This window comes from Syngnathus acus, chromosome 23 (assembly GCF_901709675.1).
Source record: "Syngnathus acus chromosome 23, fSynAcu1.2, whole genome shotgun sequence".
Lineage (NCBI taxonomy): Eukaryota > Metazoa > Chordata > Actinopteri > Syngnathiformes > Syngnathidae > Syngnathus > Syngnathus acus.
In genome coordinates this window covers 5,749,132-5,770,044 of record NC_051107.1, presented here as the reverse complement: position 1 = coordinate 5,770,044, position 20,913 = coordinate 5,749,132, and the positions used below count along the sequence as shown (strand labels likewise).

Genomic DNA, 20,913 nt, shown 5'->3' with positions numbered 1-20,913 from the left:
GGTGTTCGTTCACTTCACCAAGCAAAGAAGAATCGTCCCTCTTCCTTTTTCCCCCCACTTAGCGAGGGGGAGAAAGTTTGCTAATGTTCCGCATTGTGGAGCTTTTATTCCCTTGTAAACGCGAGAATATCAAACCAAATTCAACGTTATCATGTTGGGAGACAACTGACTGAAGACGAGAGAAATCCTCTTAAAGGACGCCTGCGCAGTCGGGAGAGAAAATCGAACCGCCTTTTCCTTCCCCGCCAACTGGCACCGCACCGTAGGGCCGGGCGGACGTCGTCTCACAATCGAACCCCGTAGTACTCTTTATTTCTGGCTTTTCCAAAGACCTCCCTAGCAACATGGAAGCGTTACATCGCGCCGAACACGGTAAACGGAACAGAAATGATAAATGTATCACTCCTAGCGAGTTTACGGCGTTTTCCTTTTTGCCTTGTGTGCGTCCGATTCGTAACATGGCGTAGCCCGCTGTGAGATGGCGCTGAGCTAACGTAGCCGCTTACTTAGCTGGAAGAAGCTAAGCAACGGCTAGTTATGCTAAGCTAAGTCATCATCGTATTTTTAAATGTATTCGAAAGGTCAGATGGGCTGAATTTTAAATCCAGCGACCTCATCTGTTAATTTAGCCACTGATGACAATGTTTAACAACTGACCGATGCTGTGTTTGTTTACTTGACCAGAAACGGGATTTTCTGCCATGACTTGCTTCAAAATTGCAAGGACAACACTATGTTAAAGTCAAAACCCTGGGCACGCATTAGCGACGAGTGTTGTTGCACTAAAGCAGCAAATCGCGTCAGTTTCACCCCAACTGTTGACGTACAAAAGTGACTTCTGTCGTTGTATTTTAAAATTACGACGCAGTTTGTCTGTCCCTGAAGGCAGCAGCAGTTACCGCTTCCTGCTTATTTGTTTTACGTTAAAATGAATGTTTGAATTAAATTCAATTAGTGGGTAAATAATGTAGGGGGGGGGGAAAAAAAGGCAGTTTGAAGAATATTTGTTGATGGTCTGCACACTAGTCCACTGCACAAACGCAACTGAAATGAAGACAAGCGGTATATAAAAGCGATGGACGGCTTTAGATGATTGTTTTGTAATGAAATGTTTGTTTGATGTGTGTCCAGATTCTCCTCTCCTGCTGCCCTCCCTGCGCCTCTTCATCCCGCCTCTGCGCCTGGTGTCGGCCGCCATGTGGCAGGTTGTGCAGCGCGGCGACGTGCGGGACTACGGCACGGTGGAGGAGTTTGTCAGCACGGTCACCGACATTTTACCCGAGCTGTTGAATCCCGACCAGAAGGCACAGTTGCTGCTGGGTCTCCGGGCACGGGTAAGCTCGAGGAAAGATGACATTTGAGTGAGCGGTGAGCATCAGATAGGTAGCCGTGGAAAAAGATGTGTCCTTGGTTGCACGTTTCAGGTGGTTGTGGATTTGTGTCGGTCCGAGGAGAACCCAGAGAGGGAAACCGTTGAGGTGCATTTAGAACGAATCAAAGGCCTCATATCGACATGGGCATCTCAGGTCAGTGTCTTCAATTCAGATCCAATGCGCTTATCTTTTCTTGTCCACTTGAACCGCCCGTGTTTGTCTTCCAGCCGTGCTTTGCCGAGGTCCAGTTTGCCAAATCCAACTTTGTGGATCAGATCGAGCTACTGCTAAAAGACCCTGAAGAGCGGGACAAGTTCTTTCAGGTTTTTTTTTTTGGATTGCTGTCAAAATGATATTTTTTTGGCCTGATTTCCAAATAATCTGTCCTTTTCCAGGAGGCGTTTCCAACTGCATTTGGGCCAGAATATGACAGCGCCCTGCAAGTGCTCATGTTGGACTTCCTCTCCAGGCTGGATAAGCTTCTGCCTGTCCCGGACCTCCAGCAGGTACCAGGACCACAGCCAAATGACGTGATTATATAATACGGTAGTGGGATTATTGTTTGTCTCCTCTCCAGACGGCCGCCATGTTGAGCAATGTCCCGGAGGCCCTGGACGAGTGCGTCCACTCTGTTCCCCACCCGCCTCACCTGAAGGCGGCGCTCTTGCACCACTCTGCGCTCGGACATTTCGATTTAACCGGTGAGGCTCCTCGGTCGAGACGATCCACTCGAGAAAAGTCGACAGTTTTGGACGTTTGCGTTTGTTCTCCCGACTAGACGACTCTCAGAGCATCCTGTCCTCCTTCGGGAACTGCATCCTGTCCTCGCTGTCCCTCCCGCAGCTGGAGAAGGTGGTCATCGACGCCGACCACATCCAGCTGCGGGCGCCCGCCGAGCAGATGGCGGGATGCGTCACGGTGCAGGTGGAGGGCGAGACGGTCACGCTCTTGGACTACATCCACATTGAGGAGGCGCCTGGCTTGATGGAGCCCGGCCCTCAGGAGGATGAAGAACAAGACAAAGAGGGAGAGGAAGCGGAGGACGACGACGACGACGCTTCGTTGAAGCCGGCGGCGTTCCAACCGCTCAAGCAGAGCAAGCGTCTGCAGCTGAAGAGGCAAGCGGCCCAGGCGGAGAAAGATGACGACGACGACAGATCGGCCAAGCATCAGAGGAAGAAGCACCCCAGCAACAAGACGTGCCCCGTGTGCGGCAAGAGCTTCCTGCGCGCCGCCGCCATGAGGCGCCACCAGGAGACGCACTCCGAGAACCGCGAGCTCAAGTACAAGTGCGACCGCTGCGACAAGCGCTTCCGCGACCAGTACGACATGAAGCGCCACAACATGCGCGTCCACGAGCGAGACGACGACGACGCAGAGGACGAGGCGGCGGCGCCGGCCGAGCCCGAGTCTCCGGAGATGCCCGGCGATAAAAACTGCGCCCTCTGCGGCAAGTACATTGCGCGCAAGGTGGACATGGAGCGCCACATGACGTCGCACTCGGAAGAGCGGCCGCACGAGTGCTCCTTTTGCGACAAGAGGTTCAAGACCCGCTACGTCCTCAAGCGACACCAGAAGGAGTTCTGCAAGAGTCAAACGCTCAAGAGTCACGACGAGCAGAGCCCGGATCCGCGGCCGGCCACGTCCGCCGAGGGCAAAGTCTGCCCCATCTGCAGCCGCACGCTGCCGTGCAGCGCCGACATGGACAAGCACCTGCGCTCGCACACGGAGGAGCGCCCTTTCATCTGCGTGGGCTGCGACAAGGGCTTCAAGTACCGCGACACGCTCAAGAAGCACCAGATCATCCACGGCCACGAGGGCGTCCGCGAGGAGGCCAGCAAAAGCACCGAGGAGATCCTGGCCCAAGCCGAGAAGAACCCGGAGAGCGCCGGCGACGCCCCCGAGGCGCAGCCGGCCCGCGGCAAAGCCCCCAAAGCCTGCCCGGTGTGCGCCGGCTCCTTCGACAATGTCAAGACGCTGAACCGCCACATCCAGAGCCACACGCAGGAGCGGCCCTTCCACTGCGTGCACTGCAAGAGGCGCTTCAAGCACCTGCACGGCCTCAAGCGCCACCAGATCTACGCCATCTGCCACAAGAAGACGGCCCGCTGCCCCTGGAAGAAGGAGGCCAAGGCCGGGCCCAGCCACGGCGACGGCCAGCAGCTCCAGATCCCCGTCTGGTGCTCCAACTGCGGCAAGCACTTTGAGGTCCTGTCGGCGCTCAAGGAGCACCAGGAGAAGGTGTGCAAGGCGGACCTGCGCGATGTCATGACCTGCGGCGCCTGTGGCAAGGAGTTCAAGAGCCTCACCATGCTCAAGGTAGTATCTGCGCACATTGACTTTTAGCCCCCGCTCGCAACTTAACGATCGAAACGGTCGGCGGGCGTCGCGTGTTTGCGTCGGCGACCGAGCGGGTCTCCCTTTCTCCCAAGTAGCCCGTCCGTCTGTCTGTTGTGACGACAGGTGCACCAGAGGATCCACGACCCGCTGTACTGCAAGGAGTGCGGCAAGATCCTGGCCAGCCAGGCGGCCTTCGAGCGCCACCTGCTGATGCACCGGCCCATGGCGTGCACCATGTGCGACAAGAGCTTCACGCTGATGCGCCGCCTGCGCGAGCACTACGAGAAGCAGCACGCCTTCAGCGGGCCCTACCCGTGCTCGCAGTGCGACAAGAGCTTCTCGCAGCTCTCCTACCTGGCCGTCCACCAGCGCATCCACAAGGGCGAGTTCCCCTTCGCCTGCGACTCCTGCCCCGCCCGCTTCCGCTCCTCCAACTGCCTGACGGTGCACCAGCGCAAGCACACGGGCGAGCGGCCCTTCCTGTGCTGGCAGTGTGGCAAGTGCTACCGCTCGGCCTCGGAGCTCACCGTGCACATGGGCACGCACTCGGAGGCGCGGCCGTGGGCCTGCGCCCAGTGCCCGGCCGCCTACCGCACCAAGCAGCAGCTGGGCAACCACGTGGCGCAGGTGCACGTGGGCGTGCGCTACCCCTGCGCCAGCTGCGGCAAGCAGTTCATGAAGGAGACCTCGCTCAAGCGCCACGAGCTCATCCACACGGGCGAGCGGCCGTACCAGTGCACCGTGTGCGGCAAGACCTTCCTCACCGCCAACGAGCTGCGGCTGCACACCCGCTACCACACGGGCGAGCGGCCGTACAAGTGCGACGTGTGCGGCAAGGCCTTCATCCAGTCGGGCTACCTCAAGTCGCACGTGCGCATCCACACGGGCGAGAAGCCCTTCAAGTGCGACGTGTGCGGCAAGGCTTTCCGCATGTCCTACCACATGAAGAAGCACCGGCGGACGCACGCCACCAAGGCGGCCAAGACGGCCAAGGTCAAGACCTACGCTTGCGACCGCTGCGACCTGGCCTTCCTACACAAGAAGGCGCTGTGGGAGCACGCCGCCGCACACCCCGTCAAGGTGGAGCAAACATTCGCCCAAGTCAGGATCGAGTTCCAGTGACCAAAGACGCCGCCGTCCTTGCCTAATAAATCACGCTTTGCTCGTTTTTAAGCTGTCATGTTTTAAATAAACAAACAAAACGCCGGATGTACGCTACTCTACTCATGTTTTTTTTTTTTTTTTTGGGCCTGTTCGGAATTCTCTTTTAAGGTAAGGAACTATACATTCCATCTTTGAAATGAAAAAATGTTTGTCAGAAAAGGTTGTAACTGCTACATTTCTTGCCAAATGTTTATGAAGTTTTGCATTAGTGGTTGGTAAGAATGAAAAATAAGTTGTGAATTGTACTTCTTACAAAGTCCGTCCTCAACTAATTTGATCTAAAAAAGTGACCTTGTACAAATGAAACTGTTCGTTTCATGTCGTTACCTACTTTCGCCAATAGGTGTCAGCACAGTAGCGCAAATCATCACCGGGCAGCCGCCCGTCAGGCGTTGTCGCCCCCTACTGGAGTCCCGCCACGGTACATGATGCACACTCCTGCAAATGATGCTCAGCTCGTCCTTTTGTCCTCATGTCAATCTTTCTCGGTGTCTTCCAGCTCTACTTGGCCACAATGACACTTTTCAATTGCCGGCTTCCGATGTGTCGTCTGCAGAAGCGAGATTGACTCTGCGGAGCCTCTCGCTGTCCAGACCCAAGCTCTGCTGTTTTATGCCGGCCTGTAATTGCTTCAGCGTGCGGCTTCCCTGCACACCGCGAGGTATCGCAATACACACACACACGGGCCTCATATATGTGTGTGTGTGTGTGCCAATAAATATTCCATTCTTTCACATAGCCTTGTGAAGCTCACAAAATGGTCACCCGCCAGACTCCCAAAACGACTGCATGGCATATGAGCTCATGTACGCGCATTCTACACCACTTGCACTGTTTGCCCTTTTGATCTCACAATATTGATTTATGGCCCAAGGCAAGAATATTTGCATAAAAGTGGATTGAAATGAGTACACAGTGTTTTCCCCCATAAAAAAATAATAGCCGTCATTTATAGCATCATACATCAAAGCCCGCAATTTACCTTTGATTTTTCTAGAAAGACTTTTTGTGATTTATGGCCTCATCCATCCATCCACCGCTTTCATTGTGTCATGTAAAAAACGCTGCCATAGGAACATTCGACAAGCCAGCTTTTATTTACATGCAGTTTTACAATTCCAACAGCTGGCCAAAAAGCGACATTTACGAGCAGGATTTCTGCGGTAAAATAATAAACGCTGAGCTTTCTTTCCCCCCTCCTTGTGTCGGAATCCGGCGTGACGCACTATGTCACACGTCCGACAAGTGCGCTGCAAAATTGCTTTTGATTGTCAGCAGGCGCGCTGGAAACCGCGGCGACCCTCGCATGTTACCGCGGAAACGATCAAACATGCGCCCCTCCGCTTGCCTTCATTTCTTCCATATGAACGTCCGACAAGCGGAAAGTTCACCACTTTGAAATCCTCCCGTGTGGATGGAGAACGCATTAGAATTATTTGGGCACGCTTCTCAATTTTAGGGAATACAAATTGAACAAACATTTCGGTATTAGAATTTCTCTCTTTTTTTAGGGGGGGGGGGACAAGATTTCAGAGTCGGAAGCGTCACAGTTAATCTGGAGAGCGGAGGATTAATGGCTTTCTTTATCAAGCATCCTCATGTGACCCTGCTTGCCCGCACGGACATGCTAACTGGCACTTTGCATCGTAGCACTCAATAGATCCACTCGAAATAATCCACCCAAAAATAAATCAATAACAATCCGCTGCAGTTGCCTTTATTGCCAGCTGCTTTAGAGCTTTTTGACCCACAGAACATTGTGATGCTTTGACATTTCTTCTGGGACCCCCAAAAGTTTGTGACCAGCTTTTCGGGGTCTTTACCGACAGTAAAACGTATAGGTTGGTATCACAAAAATATCTATATGCTTTAAATAAACGTGAGTTGAGTTTGAAGCAGTGCAATGCCGCCATCAACTGGCGGCTGTTCGTCATTACAATTGACGTCTGAATTTAACCCACTTCAAAACATACATGACAAATGTGTTAATATACGTCCAGAGGTAGTAAATTGTTGGGTTAAAAATTGTGTTTCTTGTATGAGTGCCTCCTTGCACCAAAAAAAAAAAAGAAATGAACCCATCGACCCAAAGTAATCCACACCGTGCCAAAAGTCCAAACCCAACGCGCCACTTGCCACCAACAGGGTCATACCGTGATCCCAAATCAGCTTTCGGCGTCATCGCCACCATCATCATCATCTTCGTCATCACGCTCCTGCGCATGCGCTTTGACCCACTTCCCCTTAGCGTGTCTTGGCTTCCCTGGTGGCCGATGCAAGCCGGGAGGGCCGCATGCACGCTCGGCTGTCCTGCTTTGAGATTGGTTCTCGTCGTGCCAGCGCGCCCTCCCTCCCTCTTAAGCCCTGCGTGCACTGTCATTACTCAGTGGCGCCCCCTAACACCCCCCCCCCCCCCTCTTCCTTGCAACATGTGTCAAGTTGCAAGGTGAAACCGACCCGAGATCAGCTATCATGTGCTGGAATGCCACTCGTTCAATTGCATTGCAAAAAAAACAACAACTGCGAGTTTGCATAAGAAACTCGCAGCGATTCAAGCCTCTTCTAAGAAGCAGAGAGAAAAAAAAAAAAACTGAGCGAGAGAAAAAAAAAGAAAGAAAAAAAGAATGACGTGATTTGAGCGCGTGCCCAAAAATCCTTAATGAATAACTTCGGAGGAGCGCGAGCTGGGTTGAAGGCTGGCCCAGCTGTCTCCTGCTCCGCTCCCTCCACATGTCTTTGCAGTGTATGTAATGTTAGATAAATGTGAGGGATTTTCTCGCTAAATCCGTCTCCTGTTCGCTAAATCTCACTTCTCTCCAAAACGAGCGTGCGCAATGGAACAAAAGTGGGAACGTTGAGATGTGACATTGGCCCCCGGCCGGCACGCGCATCTCGTCCGCTTTTTCTGCCCCGTTCGTTCTTCTTCTTCTTCCTCCTCCTCCTCCTCCTCCTCTTTTCTTTTTTTCCGTCTTTTCTCTGTTTTTTAATGACTTGAAACAAGTTGATTCCTCGTCGGCTTTTTTTTTTTTTTTTTTTTTTTTTTTTAGGTTGCGGAGACCCGCGGGGATGTCCTGCGCTCTTTCCTCCCCCTGTTGGCATTTATGGGACGTCCTCAAGGTAACTTGTACCTGCTCCGCGCGCACACTTTTCATGTTATTTTCATGATGTGCTTTTATTTTCAGCGCATGACATGCGCGCCCGCCGTAAGTTTATTCCCTCGCATGCAACATTCGCCTGCGTTTCTGTCTGCCGTCTTTTTGTCCTTTTCGCGTTTTTTTTTTTCCCCCCTTCGCCTAAATTGCACGCATGGCTTTATCGGTCCTTTCTTTCCCTCCATGGACGTGATGATTGTTGACGATTGCGGCTTCCGTTTGCGAGCACTCTGGAGGTGTTTATGACGTTTTATTGCACTCGCGGGGCCGGTTTTTCCCTTCCTCGGGGAGATGCGCATCTGTCAGTGCTCGCAGCGGTTCTTGTGCGTAATTTCGCGAGACAAGATAGCTTTTTTTTTTGCTGCACATTCAAGCCGGCTTTTTGTTGTTGTTGTTTTTTTGGGGGGGGGGGGGGGTAACGTGTTTTTTAAACTCTTGAACTCAAGTGTTTCTCCGGTTCAATGTTGGTTGGATGCATTTTTTTTTTTTTTCCGGACATGAAAGTCTGGCTCTCATGCAAGCGAGCGGATTGCGGGAGTGCGTGCGCTGTTCGCGCCTCTGACTTTCTCTCTCTCTCTCTTGATCTCCGGCAGAGTGCGATGTGCTGCTGGATGTCCCGTAGCCACACCCTCTCACTACTGCTGTGCGTCCTCAGCCTGACTCCGGCGGCTTCAGGGGCGCGGCCAGAGACGCTGTGCGGGGCGGAGCTGGTCGACACGCTGCAGTTCGTGTGCGGAGAGAGGGGCTTTTATTTCAGTAAGTGCACCCCGCATGCATGCGCGCGCACGCTTCCTTCTTATTTTTTATTCATGACTGAGCTCATCAATAAAAAAGCAGCCGCCTTGACATTCACATCCTTTTCCGGGAGATGCTGGTCCCGTCCCGTTTTCTCACACCTGCAATGGACAATCTCGGATCGTGCAAATAATCGCATTAGGCCGCTATATCTCGTTTTTATTTTTTAGTGAGTGCATACCCGCAAATATTCTGATCATGTCGAGTTGAATCGGTGCGACCTTGGTCAAATATCTCACCTCCAGGACCTCGGCTCAAAAGTTTCCAACCTCCGCTTTTAAATTGAATTCTTTTGAGTTCGGATCATGCATATTCAAAAATGATATATTTCAATATTTGATTATATGATGTCAGATATTTCATTTCTTGTTTGAGTGAAACGTGTGCGCCTGTCTTTAGCGGCCGATGCTAAGCAAGGCGGAGAGACGTGCGAACCAAGCAAACCACAAGTGAGGCTTAAAGCGAGCATAAGAAAGATGATGGCGGGTGTCAAGTGGCAGCTTTGGCCATCAGGGAAAGTCTTTAAGGCGGAGTCAGGGGGGTCGAAACTTCATGTTTTCCACCCGAGAAGGGGAAAAGAAAAGCAGGAGTTAAATCTCCGCTTGTTCCATTACGGTTGCTTCCTTCCCTACAGTGAAACATGACATTGCCGTTCTTGTTTCTTAACCTCCAACGTGTCCCCCCCCCACCCCTCGAAAAAAAAAAGCCCTGCCAACCCCATCTCGCTTATAATCGATGGAGCGGCGTGCCGCTTTGACATCCATTAGTGAGGCTTTGGTCAGGTCCCAAAGCTGCGAGAGATTTTTTCCACACAACGTTTGGCAGCTGCCAATTCCAGAAAGACATTTGGGGAGGGGAGGGGGGGGGGGTGTGATCCCTTGCAGCATCTCAAGTGCTTTTCTACTTGAAGCCTTTTGCCCACTAATTGCTTGCTTTAACCTGAATTATGAAGGATTAGGCGATGAGAGACCGTGGTGATGGTTCCACATCTCCACCTTGTCAACTCCAGTCGAGGAGTCTCGAGTACACTGCTCTCCAATGGCGTCAGAGTGCACCTTGCTCCTCGCTTGGCGCCACGCGTCCTTCCCAGCGCGCGGCTGCCAGGCACTTTGGATCTGGCCGCAGAGGCTCGGCTGCTGGAGGGGCACCAAGCTTCCGAACGGCAGCGAGCTCTGCCCGTCCCAAACCTTGCTGGCAGCGCTGGAGCGCCGCTGCCGGCGCCAGATTTCCGCCAGTCACACTTGGCTTTTTCTCTCTTCATCATTGCCGCTCTGGTCCAACATACCATGTTCTTGTCCGTCGGACCTGCTCGGGCATTAGCGTGTTTTCCCTTCCTCCTCTGTCCAGGAGATGCGGCCGCCGGCGCTACCTTCACTTAAGACTTGAAATGGAGTCGAGCGACCGCTTCATTATGTTGACACATTATCGTGATGGACCGGCGATGGCTATTGGGGTCTTTCGGACGTCGGCGCTCGTTACGTCACCAAATGTTGGCGAGCGAGCGTTTTCACTACGAGGCGAGCGCAAAGTGTCGTATTCACGTGGAAGCCTTGAACGGCGGCCAAGCCGTCGAGCAGAGCGTTTTGCGGTGAGCGACGTGTTGGTCTTTCCCGCGTCGCCATTTTTGACCCGGCGTGAAAAAAAACGGCTCCTCCTGCCGGCCTGGCTCGGCAGCGAGCGCCTCGGCGATCTGGAGAATCCATTTGGGCGGCGTCCAGTTCAGGACCTGCCCTCCCCGACCGAGTGTTCCCATCCGCCGTGCTTGTGTTGGCCCGCTGACATTGCTCGCGACCACCGCCGGCCTCGCCGGTCCACCTTCCGCGTGTCACTTAGCCTTCAGGACGAGGCGCTTTCTGCCCTGACGGGATTACTAAATACTTAGCTGGGTGGAAACAAACTGCGGTAGCGCAAGAATCCACATCCGTAGTCACTTTTTCCAATTATTGCTCTGACCTAGAAATCCCGAGTCGGCGCGTGTGCAGAGCTTCTGCCGCCGGACCGGCACGGCGGTTCTCGGCTTTTTCCGCCTCGGCTGGAGCCGAAGTTGAAACTCTGGAGTGAGCGCGGGAAAAAAAAAAGAGAAGCGAAAACTTCCCTAATTGTTTGCGCGCAGATCTGGCACAGCCACACAGGAAATTGGTCCGGGCGGCCGCGGCTCTCGCTCCATTTCACTACCGATGGAGAATGCGTAAATAGCACGTCACATGCGTGCACGCAAGCGGCGAGGCCTTGGCCCTCAGCGGCGCTTGCGGATTAGGGGGGATTACGGGATGAGCCAGCGGCCTGCCCGCCGCAAACCTGAATGCACGGCCCAGTGCAAAGAAAGACCTCCCGTGTCCTCGGCATCTCAAAGACGTCCGCGGGGGGTCCGCCCGGGACCAAAACATCGGCGAGACCTCATTAGTTTGATGCCGTCACACACGCGGGGCTTCTCTGCAAAGACGTGAGCTCCAGCGGGAGATTCTCTTGAATTTCTTTGACGACCTTTTGCAGCAATGGCCGCCGCGCACGTCATTTTTCCTATTTTGATTTGCAATTTTTTGTAAGACGGCCCGGCCCGGCCCGGCCTCGGAGCCAGCTCACCTTTTCCCAATCAACCGGGGCGTCTTAAAGTTTTTACACCTAAGATTGGATTTGAACGCAGACCTCGGCCGTCTTTACGCTCCAAAACTAGCTGCTCCTCGGGCTCCCGATCGGCCGTAAAGCCTCCACGGCGCCGGCCAGCTCCGACAATCTTTGGGTTTTGAGGAACAGTGTGAGCGCACTGTAAAAGTCAAGAAACTCGGCGTGCCCTTCTGGAATGATGGCGGAAGGAGAATCCAAGCCGTTGATGCTTCCCAGAGCTGCCGCGAGCGTTGGCTCGCGGCGGAGCCTCCCCTCCGCCGCTACCGTTTGCCGGGCCGGGCCGAGTCGAGTATTCCCGACAGATGGACTCTGAGAGTAAATCACTTGTTGGAAAAAAAGAAAGAAAGAAAGAAAAAAAAAAGTCGGCAGTCGGCCGACGTTGAAGGGGAAAAAAGTGTCAATCCGGATCTGGAGACCTCGACGGCGCGTTGGAAAAAATAACTGGCTGTCGTCGTGCGGCCTTCTGCCTCAACCGATAGCGCGTTTGTTCGCGGGGCCTGGGCAGATCGGGGAAAAAAAACAAAACTCTTGTTTGCGCGGGATTACGGGCATTATCCGCAGAAGCGTATCAAGCTTTAAGACCTGATTATTATCATCGGCATGATTTTTTTCCCCTCAACCTGCCCGTGCTGATTATCTGACATCTTCCGAGCCATGCCATCTGATTTGTTAATCCGCCAGTCGGACGGGGCTGCCGGCTATTTTGCGGCTGTTAATTTGCTTTTTCTTGAAAGTGTTGCAAGTCCCGATGGCTCCTTGGCATGCAGGCGCAATCCTTCCATAATCTCGCAGTTTGTGCTATCAAGGTGTTTTGGCTTTGCCAGGGAATCTGCCTGCCGCCGGGCTAAATAATGCAGCCACGCGTCGTATTTTTAGCTCGGGCGACTCGTTGTCACCTCCGCTAGCGCCGTCGCTGGTCTTTCTTTGAATGAAAGGCTCCGGAACGCGGAGCGGCGCGTCGGGTCGGCCCCGGCAGAACCTAATGGACTTTGTCAGCGCTGGTGAGACTGAGAGCCAAGAGCTATTAAATGTGAGAGGGAAAGGCATTTCCTCCTTGTAAACGCCATCTTAAATTATGATTCTTTCATTTGGTAACGAGGAAAAGGCCATCAGGTCCTGCCTCGCTTCAAGCCAGCGGGGAAATAGCAAATGGGCCGGGGCTTCCAAAAGCCATTCCACCTGTGGACATGTCGACACGCGTGGAGCAAAACCAAACAAAAATTGTCTGCTGAAAGTTGAAGTGCACCGTTGACACTTTAGTCACGGAAGCGCGAGCGGTCGTGAAATAGCTGGCAAATTTACGACACGGGAGGCGCACAGACCGTTAAATGCGCGAGGCGGGTCCGTTTACACCGACACGTGGACCGCGCGCTACATAAGGAAAGCACGGATCATTAAATATGACGGAATTTTTTTTTGGAACGTATGGAGCTGCACAGACAATTAAATTGGAAGTAAATATTGTTGACATTGAATGCTTGACAGCGTGGTGGAGCCACGCAGACAAATGAACTTTGCCTTTCGGCAGGCAAGCCGACGGGCTACGGCCCCAACGCCCGGCGCTCGCGGGGCATCGTGGACGAGTGCTGCTTCCAGAGCTGCGAGCTGCGCCGGCTGGAGATGTACTGCGCGCCCGCAAAGACCGGCAAGGCCGCCCGCTCGGTGCGCGCCCAGCGCCACACGGACGCGCCGCGGGCCGCCAAGGCCGGCGGCGCCGGACACAAGGCCGACAAGAGCTCGGAGCGACGGGCGCCCGCCCAGACGGATAAGACAAAAAACAAGAAGGTGAGCAGAGAATGCGGCCAGTTGGGGAGCCGCCCGTCGATTAATCGTGTCTCCTTCTTCCCGCAGAGACCATTACCCGCCGCCGGACACGCTCACTCAGCCTTTAAGGTACGCGGGCGGCGTTTTCTTTTGGCGCTCACGCCATGCCTCCGAAGAGGCCAAGTGTGCCACGCGTGTGTGCGTGTGTGCGTGCGCTTCTTTTTCTCAGAAAAACATGAGTGGGCGAAGGAACTAAGTGGTTTTCGTGGTAGAGCGAGTGGCACTCCCGCGCCGCTCTGCCACTGCGCATTACGCGTTCTGCATGCCGGCGTATCGAGCGACACGACACGCGAGGGAAAAAAAACATCTCTCTCAGATTATGAAACTGCCACCTTGGATGTTTCCCCCTTCCAAAGTGCGCCATTGTCGTCGGGTTGAAGGAGCCATTTTGTCTTGAGCGTTTCGTTAAGTGTGTTTCTCTCCCCCCCGCAGGAAGCGCATCCCAAAAACTCAAGTCGAGGTCACGCCGCAGGCCGAAACTACCGAATGTAGGCGAGGGGAGAAGGCCTCGCCCGACCTGACCCGGTCCACCCCGAACCACGTGACAAAAGGATGGAGAGGCCAGGCCAGGCATCTTTTCATTGTTTTCCACACTGCAGCGCTCCAAATCGTGCAAACGCGAGCTAAAAGATGCTAACTTAGCTGCTAGCAGACAAGTCAAAAGAACCATTTCAAATCTTTCCGCCGTTTAGCCCTCATGCATTGCAGAGCGTTTTTTGTTTGTTTAATTCTGAACCAAACCCTAAAGACCAAAGTGGCTCATAGTTGGGTATTTTTTTTTTTTTTTAAATCAGGACTTTTGGGTCCCGTCTTTAAACCAAACTCTGACAACGGACCGATCGAGCAGTTCTCAAACTTTTTGGGTCCAGGACAAAATACTTTGATGCCAAAGCGCCAAAATGTTGCAATAGCAAAATCAGATGTATTGATGATGATATTAAAAATCAATTTACAATCTGTAAAAAGAAGCAAAAAGGTGTACAAGAAACAATGACATTTTAAGAATTGAGAAGAGATTATGGATTATATTCTTACAAGAATAAAGTCGTATTTTTCCGAGATGAAGTCAAAATGTTAAGAAAAATCCAACTTTATTCTCGTAATATTCAACTTTTTATTCTGGTAAAGACTCGTTTATTTAAAAAAAAAAAATAGGATTATATTTTTGACAAAAAATTTGTTGTGGGGAAAAATAGAACTTTATTTCTGTAATGATGATTTTTGTTCGGGGGGGAAAGACAAAAGTACTAAGGCGGAACTAATTAAGCATCTTTTAGTGCAAATGATTTTGTCCAGGCACCTTAGTTTGAGAACCGCTGCATTAGGGAAAATTGACGGCCACGCTGCACTCGCACCCCCCCACCCCCCCTTCTTGATGTTTCCAAACATAAATAAACACAACTGTATGGAATGCAGGAGCCCAAAGTGAATTATTCTCCTTTTACGGTGCTTGTCACAAATGAGTCGCTTCTGGACTCAAAGTGCATTTGGGCGGGTGCAAGCAGACGGCAAAAAAAAAAAGCCAAATTGGATTCCTGTCAACAGTCCGGTCGGGCCTGAAAGTGAGCAGAAAAGGGGGGGCGGCGGCGTTCAAGGCCGAATGCGAGCAATTTGCGTTGGGTCCGACGCACGCGCACTAACACGCACACACCGAGTCATCGTTTTCATGCTCATCGCTCCGCCTGCATATAATCCTAAACACGTACGTTATAATCTATGCATTACTATTTCCTATACGAGCAAGTGTCCACTGTATAATGGTGCTACTTTGTGAGCGACGGGTGGGCGAGGGGGGCGCTTCTCTTTTGCACAACCTAGTGGCCGCCCGCGGAATTGTCTTTGTTTATTTGAGCGCTTTGCGGCGAAATCTGCGACTTCAAAAGAGCAGATAGTGCCGCAAATGTAATTTTTTCTACTGTTTTTAAATTATTTCTTCCACGCTCCAGAGCCGGAATGCCAAAACATGAACAAATTCCTCCACAAATAAAAAAAAAAAAGTACTGTGAAGTGAAACGACGTCCCGCTAATGCTATGAGATAGCCGCTACGCTACGAAGGTTGAACCTAATCGGGGTTGTGTATTTCAAGCGAGGCTACGTAACGTTTGGACGTTATTCAACACAAAAAAATGTGCCTAGCGTGAAACGGCTAACCTGAACCTAAAGAGCTAACCAGATTCCATTGCTAGCTAGCGATGACATGTGTTGACTGAACGTGGCGGTTACGTAGTCTCCCTTAAAGTTGAGTTTTCGGATCTCTGCATGAACTTTTCTGTCATTGGAACTTTTGTAGCACTTTCGGTCGTACAAGCCAAAGACTTTTTTTGAACTTTGAAATTGGCCCCTCATGTTGACAAAGGTCATTGCTAATTGTCTAAGCCCCGACGATGACAAAGACAAGGCCGCGTAATAGTCGCGGCGCACGGTTGCCTTCTGTAGTAAAAAAGAAAAAAAACGACAAAAGTGACAAAATTGTTCACCATTCCTGCTGAATAAAGCACTTGTCAACATCACAGCGAGTGTACGGAGCCTTTTTGGGATTGGGCGAGCGCGCGGGCCGCTTTGTAGCTAGCAAATGACAACGGGCGCGACTTTGCTAGCGGCCTTTTTATTTCCTTTTGGGCTCGGCGATAGCTCGATCGTTATCGATCGCGTATATCGCATGACTGTGCCTCCGGAAGGAAGGTAGCGAAGGAAGGTAGGAGAGAGTCGAAAGGCAAGACGCCACTTCAAATGGAAAGAGAAAGCAGGCAGAAAGGAAGGAAGGAAGAAACACGGAAAGGCGGAGAAGAAAAATAGAGTGGCGAGGCGTGGCAGCGCCCGCTGGTTGGAGCTGCCAAGTCAGCGCTTTTTTTGGGGGGGGTGGGGAGGATGCTCGGAATGCACGACCCCCACCCCCCAAATAAAAAAAAACAAAAAACCTTGAAGAGCTGGCCGGCGGCCAAGCTGGCACGTCCGCGCCCCCCAACTTGTTCTTTCTCTCACTGCCATCCCGGATGTTATTTCATCCTGGGAATCGATGAGGTGCACCCGCTGACCCGCAGCATAGCGAGACCTTGTCACGATCACCAATCCAAGAAATCCCAAATGGTCCCCGAGATGGTCCGGCGTTTTATTCGGCAGTGGAAATTCACTGAGGCTCCCCGCCGCCGGCTCAGCTGTGAGCTCCGAGAAGCCGTGATGTCAGATCCTTGTTTTCTTTGGAGGGCTCCTCATCAGCTGCATTGTTTCCAGGAAAGCGCGGGGGCTCTTCTCGGGGGCAACCCACAAGAAACCGCAACACCTACCGGGCCCGCGGCCTTCTCCTCTCTCTCGCTCTCTCTTGTGTGAAGGAAGAAAAAGAAGATGAAGACTGGCGCTGATGAGGTGTTGCAGATGTCACACTCCCGAGGTTTGCTGTGATTGATGAAAACATGAACAAATGAGCTTTTCTAGGAAGCCTTGGAGGACCGCAGCGGACTCGAGGGGAATCTTACTCATGAATATGGCTGGAGATTTAGTTCAGAGCGGGCCGCGTCGTCGGTGGCCGCCCGCTTGGCGCGCCATTCACAATTTTGCGCTCCGTAATGAAGCCGCCGCCACCTTTGACCTGATCCCGACCCCTATTACAGCCGCCCCAAAGAGACAAAATGACTCCATTCAGTCGCCCTTTAAAAGAAGTATGACATTTGCGGGCGACCCTGATGACGGCATCTCCTCACGAGCCGTGACGCTCTCGGGCCGTCGGCCTATAAAACGCCGGAGCGCAGGCCAGGTGGGCGCATCAGCGTCCGAGCGGCAACATGTCCTCCGTTCACCGCGTGCTTTTGGCTCTGCTGCTCCTCTCCAACCTGAGCCGGCGAGCGGTCACCGCCGCTACCGACGATGAACTGAGTCCGCTGATGGGGGACGATAGCGTCCCTGCCACCGGCGCCCTCGGGACCAACTTGATGTGGGACGTCGCGGATGAAGACGGAGGCCCCAAAGTGCTCCTGCTGGCGGTGAGCCTCACTAAACCAATTTTACTGGGAGGAAGAATGACCAAATAAGACTATTGAAACACATTGACATTTTTAAATTAAATGAATAATAATTCAATGAAAATAATAATAATAAAAATAAATTAATCATGATAATTCAATTAAAATAATATTAGAATAAATTGCAATTTAAATTAATCTTAAATTAAATGAACGAGTGTATATTTGCAAGCAGGACAAGAGGCGGAGAGGATTGCATTTTCGAGGTCTCCACCGGCGACTTCCCGTGATGGACGAGCCCCGCTGGAGCCAAAATGCGGCGGCAGAGAGACTGGAGCGCAGGGACAACGAAAACGACATTGACAGTGAGTACCCGAAAAGCCTTCCACGTGCTCTGCTGAGCCTCATTTTGCGTGTGTGTGTGTTTTGCACAGTGTTGCGCTGCATGATCGGACGAGTGTACCGACCCTGCTGGGGAGCGTCGTGAGCGCCGGCCATAAAGAGCACAAGTGTGTACAATAAAATAAAAGTTTATTTCAAATGAACTCCTATTTACAGCGTGGTTTCATCCTTTCAAAATAAGGCTCGTGGGATTGATTTTTCCACACAATAAAGCAACACAAGCGTCTCCAAAATGGCAGTAAGTGACCAAAAAAAAAAAAAAATTTCTCTCTGTGGGTTGTCACTGGTGGTTCGAAACTCTGAAGAAGCTGGTGAGCGTGGCCTGTCCTGTGATCATCTTGGTCTTCTTGGTGGTTTTCAGCGGCTGCTTCTTCTTCTTCTCCGGAGCTTCGTTCTCCGTCCCCACATCTGCCCGCCTCCTCTTCTTTGTCGTCTTTTCAACTGCGCCGTCTGAACCCGCAGCTCGGACCGGGTCGGAGTTCGCGCTCCTGGGAGCCAAGGCGGCGATCGTCTCGGAAGGTTTAGCTTGACAAAACATGGGCTCGGTAAATATGCAGAACAGGCGGCCGTCGTCGCAAATGGAAGCCGTTTTACCTGAGGTCGCAGGTCCGCTTTTGGGTTTGGGTGCCGGGTGCACGCAGGTGGGCACTTGGCTCGAGCTCGGGAAGAGCAGAACACGATTGAGGGCCGGTTCTTCGTCCTCCTGGTAGGTGCAAGCAAACTGGGATCGGATTGCTCGGGGTCCCATCTAGAAGATGGAGTTCAAATCAAAACTCCTTCCAGCTGCAACAATATGCTTCCACTACACGGCTCACACTAGATTTTTTTTTTTTGGGGTGGCCGGGGGGTTAATCAGATTCCAGCCCCTCTGTGTTGCCATGTCAACTAAACTGCAGAAAGGACTAGCGGGCATGCTAATTAGCAAGCCAGGAGAAGGAAGCCACGGGATGCCGCGTCTTAACCGGGGACCTTGAAGCCCCTCAAATCCCCTCCCTCCCTTTCTCGCTCTCTCGTGCCGGTGGACGGCAGGAAGCCCAAAGGCAGCTGTGCAAACGCTCAGCTGGGACAAGCAAAGCAAAGCTAAACAAGCGTGGGGAGAAATGACAGGATGTAAAGACATTATATGACCTTGGCTTTGAGCGGGGCCAGGAGGCTCCGGGCTCGCTTCTTCAGGGGCTCTGGGGAAGATCCGGTGGACACCTCAGGGGACCTGAGTAATGCGGGAGGGGGGGGGGGCAATCTTAGGTGATCCATTCCACCTTTGGTGGCGCCGTGTGAGAGTTTGACAAACCTGAACAAGGCCAGAACGGAGGTGGCTTCGGTCCCGTTGAGTACGGGCTGGTCCTCGGACAGCAAGTCGGCCTTGTTAGAGCAAGGCGGCGTCGCGGCTTCTTGGTCCAGCAGAGCCAGCAGAACCTTCACCGTATCTCGGCCGCCGTAAGCCGTGGCGCGGTTCACGGCGTACGCCTTCGGCTGCGGGGAGAGCCCAAGAGCCAGAAAAGAGTAAGGTCAAGACCACAGTTCTATGAAAAGGGGGACGGGGAGTTTACCCTGGCAGGGCTGATCCCGCTCCCAACTGCATCATCTTTCTGGATTTGGTGCAGTTTGCAGATTTCCTCCTTCAGCTGGCTTGCCGTCTCCTCTGCGGCGGAGCGGATGTCTCTGGAGTCACAAGCCTTCACCAGAACCCCGCGGATGGCACACACCAGCTTCGACCCGCACACGCTGGAAGGAGACAAAAATTAGATTCAAGTCAAGACCCAAGTGAAGGAGATTGCATATTAGCACAAGCAATATTTGGTACCTGGGGTCAGGCGTCTCCCCCAGGATGTCCTGCAGGTTGTCCATGAAGTGGACAAAGGCAGACAGGCCCTTGATGTGCTTCCTGAGCGGGTCAGAGGGCGCCGGCGCGTAGCCCTTGCCACCCAGCTGGACGGTCCTCACGAACGACGTCAACGCCTGGGAGCAAAAGTGTCACATTGAGTGACATTGGCTTCAAAATGACGAAAAATACTCACCAAGAAGAGCGACATGTCGCTCCGGCGCGCCGCACGCTTAACTTCGGTGAACGTCTGTCGTCCCAGCGCCCGATCGGGGACGTCCAGAGTCAGCGCCGTGGCCAGGTCGTCCTTAGCGTTGACCAGCAAGCTCAGGTAGGAGCAGAATACTCTTCTCACTGCAGATTTCACACGCCAGCCGCATGCCGGGCTGCCGGCCGACGGTGTTGACGGGATGGGAGCGTCCGGGACATCCGAGCTGCCCGATAGGAACTCGTATAGCTCGACCTTTGGGGGGGTAAGGTCAGATATCAGTGATGATTCGTCACAATCACATCAGAGCAGCTGCCGGTGTTTTTGTCTACTCACAGGACTGACCAGCTCCTCGGGGTCCTGGAGCCCTTGGCACATGGCCAGCACGTGGACCAGATCCACAGCGTTGGAGCGCTTCAGGAAGGCCTCGTACGCCTCCGGGATGACGTCACCGCTTTGGCGCCGCGCCGCCTGGCCGTCCGGGGGGCGCAGGTCCAGTTTGTCCACCAGCAAGCGCTTCCACGCCAGCAGGACGTCGCTGAGGGCCACTCGGAACTCGCCGCCTTCCTGTCGCCGGGAGGAAAGACAGCTGCTCTTCGTCAGCGTTCGGTGGCGCCGCCGGAACGGCGTCAGGTGTGAATGTCGAGGCGTCAACGCCGGGATGCTGACAAGGAGCAGACGCGTCTACGTCTGGGAACTCACCTGCTTGTTGACTTGGGCCATGACCAGCTGCAGCACCATCAGCATGGCGTCGGCCCCATACACGGTCGTTCTCTCGGATTCCAGCAAGCGATGGCTCTCTCGCCTAAAGAGTCTCATCATCTGCTTCAAACGCTCTCCTACAGCTTTCATTGTACACTGAAACGAGGCATGTAGCTTGTTTTATGTTACACACGTGCCATGTGAGCAGTCACTGTTTTATAGTCAATTAATAACCACAACATTTAACTTGAAACAGCTAAATAGCGTGCTAGTTAGTTCCTAGTGGACTCGCCACTAACTTAAAGCACATTACATAGTCATTACGAACAAAATACAGATATATATATATACATTTAAGTAAATATTCGTGTATAAATAATACAAATTGTTGCTAATATGCAACTAACCTGCAATTTTGTTGTCAAATCAACCTCCAAAACACCTACGACGTCCAACAAAACAAGACAAGAAAACAGCTGATTTTAAATTTTCAACTATTTATGACGTCTCTGCCGACGAGCCAATCAGCTTGCAGTCGACTATAACATC

The 20,913-nt window shown here is 52.6% G+C and overlaps 4 protein-coding genes across 8 annotated transcripts; 3 read left to right on the top strand and 1 right to left on the bottom strand.

The window, feature by feature from the left end:
• The first annotated feature begins 16 nt into the window (after positions 1–16).
• LOC119117160 (zinc finger protein 11-like) lies at positions 17–4,936 on the top strand. Its single transcript, XM_037243270.1, has 8 exons — positions 17–372; positions 1,132–1,334; positions 1,425–1,526; positions 1,601–1,696; positions 1,769–1,879; positions 1,951–2,074; positions 2,152–3,692; positions 3,837–4,936. The coding sequence occupies exons 1-8, from the start codon at positions 345–347 to the stop codon at positions 4,833–4,835; spliced, it is 3,204 nt and encodes a 1,067-aa protein (XP_037099165.1). The 5' UTR covers positions 17–344; the 3' UTR covers positions 4,836–4,936.
• Positions 4,937–4,946: 10 nt separating this feature from the next.
• On the top strand, positions 4,947–14,684 carry igf1 (insulin-like growth factor 1). Of its 4 annotated transcripts, XM_037243470.1 has the most exons (8): positions 4,947–4,985; positions 5,221–5,298; positions 5,377–5,538; positions 7,925–7,994; positions 8,623–8,785; positions 12,978–13,234; positions 13,301–13,342; positions 13,706–14,684. In XM_037243470.1, the coding sequence occupies exons 4-8, from the start codon at positions 7,944–7,946 to the stop codon at positions 13,763–13,765; spliced, it is 573 nt and encodes a 190-aa protein (XP_037099365.1). In that variant the 5' UTR covers positions 4,947–4,985; positions 5,221–5,298; positions 5,377–5,538; positions 7,925–7,943; the 3' UTR covers positions 13,766–14,684. The 4 variants fall into 4 exon arrangements, with proteins under 4 accessions (XP_037099365.1, XP_037099367.1, XP_037099364.1 ...); XM_037243472.1 differs by lacking the exon at positions 7,925–7,994; XM_037243471.1 differs by lacking the exons at positions 4,947–4,985; positions 5,221–5,298; positions 5,377–5,538; positions 7,925–7,994 and adding an exon at positions 8,007–8,080.
• Positions 14,685–16,236: 1,552 nt separating this feature from the next.
• Positions 16,237–17,769, top strand: pmch (pro-melanin-concentrating hormone). Its single transcript, XM_037243506.1, has 3 exons — positions 16,237–17,251; positions 17,466–17,595; positions 17,665–17,769. The coding sequence occupies exons 1-3, from the start codon at positions 17,054–17,056 to the stop codon at positions 17,715–17,717; spliced, it is 381 nt and encodes a 126-aa protein (XP_037099401.1). The 5' UTR covers positions 16,237–17,053; the 3' UTR covers positions 17,718–17,769.
• Positions 17,743–20,855, bottom strand: LOC119117202 (PARP1 binding protein). Of its 2 annotated transcripts, none has more exons than XM_037243368.1 (10): positions 20,772–20,855; positions 20,365–20,520; positions 19,999–20,229; positions 19,651–19,917; positions 19,437–19,591; positions 19,183–19,357; positions 18,924–19,105; positions 18,761–18,842; positions 18,227–18,380; positions 17,743–18,157 (listed from the first exon to the last, which is right to left on the bottom strand). In XM_037243368.1, exons 2-10 carry the CDS (start codon positions 20,512–20,514, stop codon positions 17,913–17,915), a joined length of 1,641 nt encoding a protein of 546 aa, XP_037099263.1. In that variant the 5' UTR covers positions 20,515–20,520; positions 20,772–20,855; the 3' UTR covers positions 17,743–17,912. The 2 variants fall into 2 exon arrangements, with proteins under 2 accessions (XP_037099263.1, XP_037099264.1); XM_037243369.1 differs by having other exon boundaries at positions 17,743–18,159; positions 18,235–18,380.
• Between the last annotated feature and the right edge of the window lie 58 nt (positions 20,856–20,913).

Bases quoted from the DNA above. Each gene is read 5' to 3' on its own strand.
- igf1 (XM_037243469.1), top strand. From the start codon at position 8,491: ATGTTGGTTGGATGCATTTTTTTTTTTTTTCCGGACATGAAAGTCTGG. The intron at 8,786-12,977 runs GTAAGTGCACCC...GCCTTTCGGCAG, and splicing joins AGAGAGGGGCTTTTATTTCA to GCAAGCCGACGGGCTACGGC. The intron at 13,343-13,705 runs GTACGCGGGCGG...TCCCCCCCGCAG, and splicing joins ACGCTCACTCAGCCTTTAAG to GAAGCGCATCCCAAAAACTC.
- LOC119117202 (XM_037243368.1), bottom strand. From the start codon at position 20,514: ATGAAAGCTGTAGGAGAGCGTTTGAAGCAGATGATGAGACTCTTTAGG. The intron at 19,592-19,650 runs GTGAGTATTTTT...TTTTGCTCCCAG, and splicing joins GCGACATGTCGCTCTTCTTG to GCGTTGACGTCGTTCGTGAG. The intron at 19,106-19,182 runs GTAAACTCCCCG...CTCTCCCCGCAG, and splicing joins GCGGGATCAGCCCTGCCAGG to CCGAAGGCGTACGCCGTGAA.
- pmch (XM_037243506.1), top strand. From the start codon at position 17,054: ATGTCCTCCGTTCACCGCGTGCTTTTGGCTCTGCTGCTCCTCTCCAAC. The intron at 17,252-17,465 runs GTGAGCCTCACT...ATTTGCAAGCAG, and splicing joins CCAAAGTGCTCCTGCTGGCG to GACAAGAGGCGGAGAGGATT. The intron at 17,596-17,664 runs GTGAGTACCCGA...TGTTTTGCACAG, and splicing joins CAACGAAAACGACATTGACA to TGTTGCGCTGCATGATCGGA.
- LOC119117160 (XM_037243270.1), top strand. From the start codon at position 345: ATGGAAGCGTTACATCGCGCCGAACACG. The intron at 373-1,131 runs GTAAACGGAACA...ATGTGTGTCCAG, and splicing joins GTTACATCGCGCCGAACACG to ATTCTCCTCTCCTGCTGCCC. The intron at 1,880-1,950 runs GTACCAGGACCA...TCTCCTCTCCAG, and splicing joins CTGTCCCGGACCTCCAGCAG to ACGGCCGCCATGTTGAGCAA.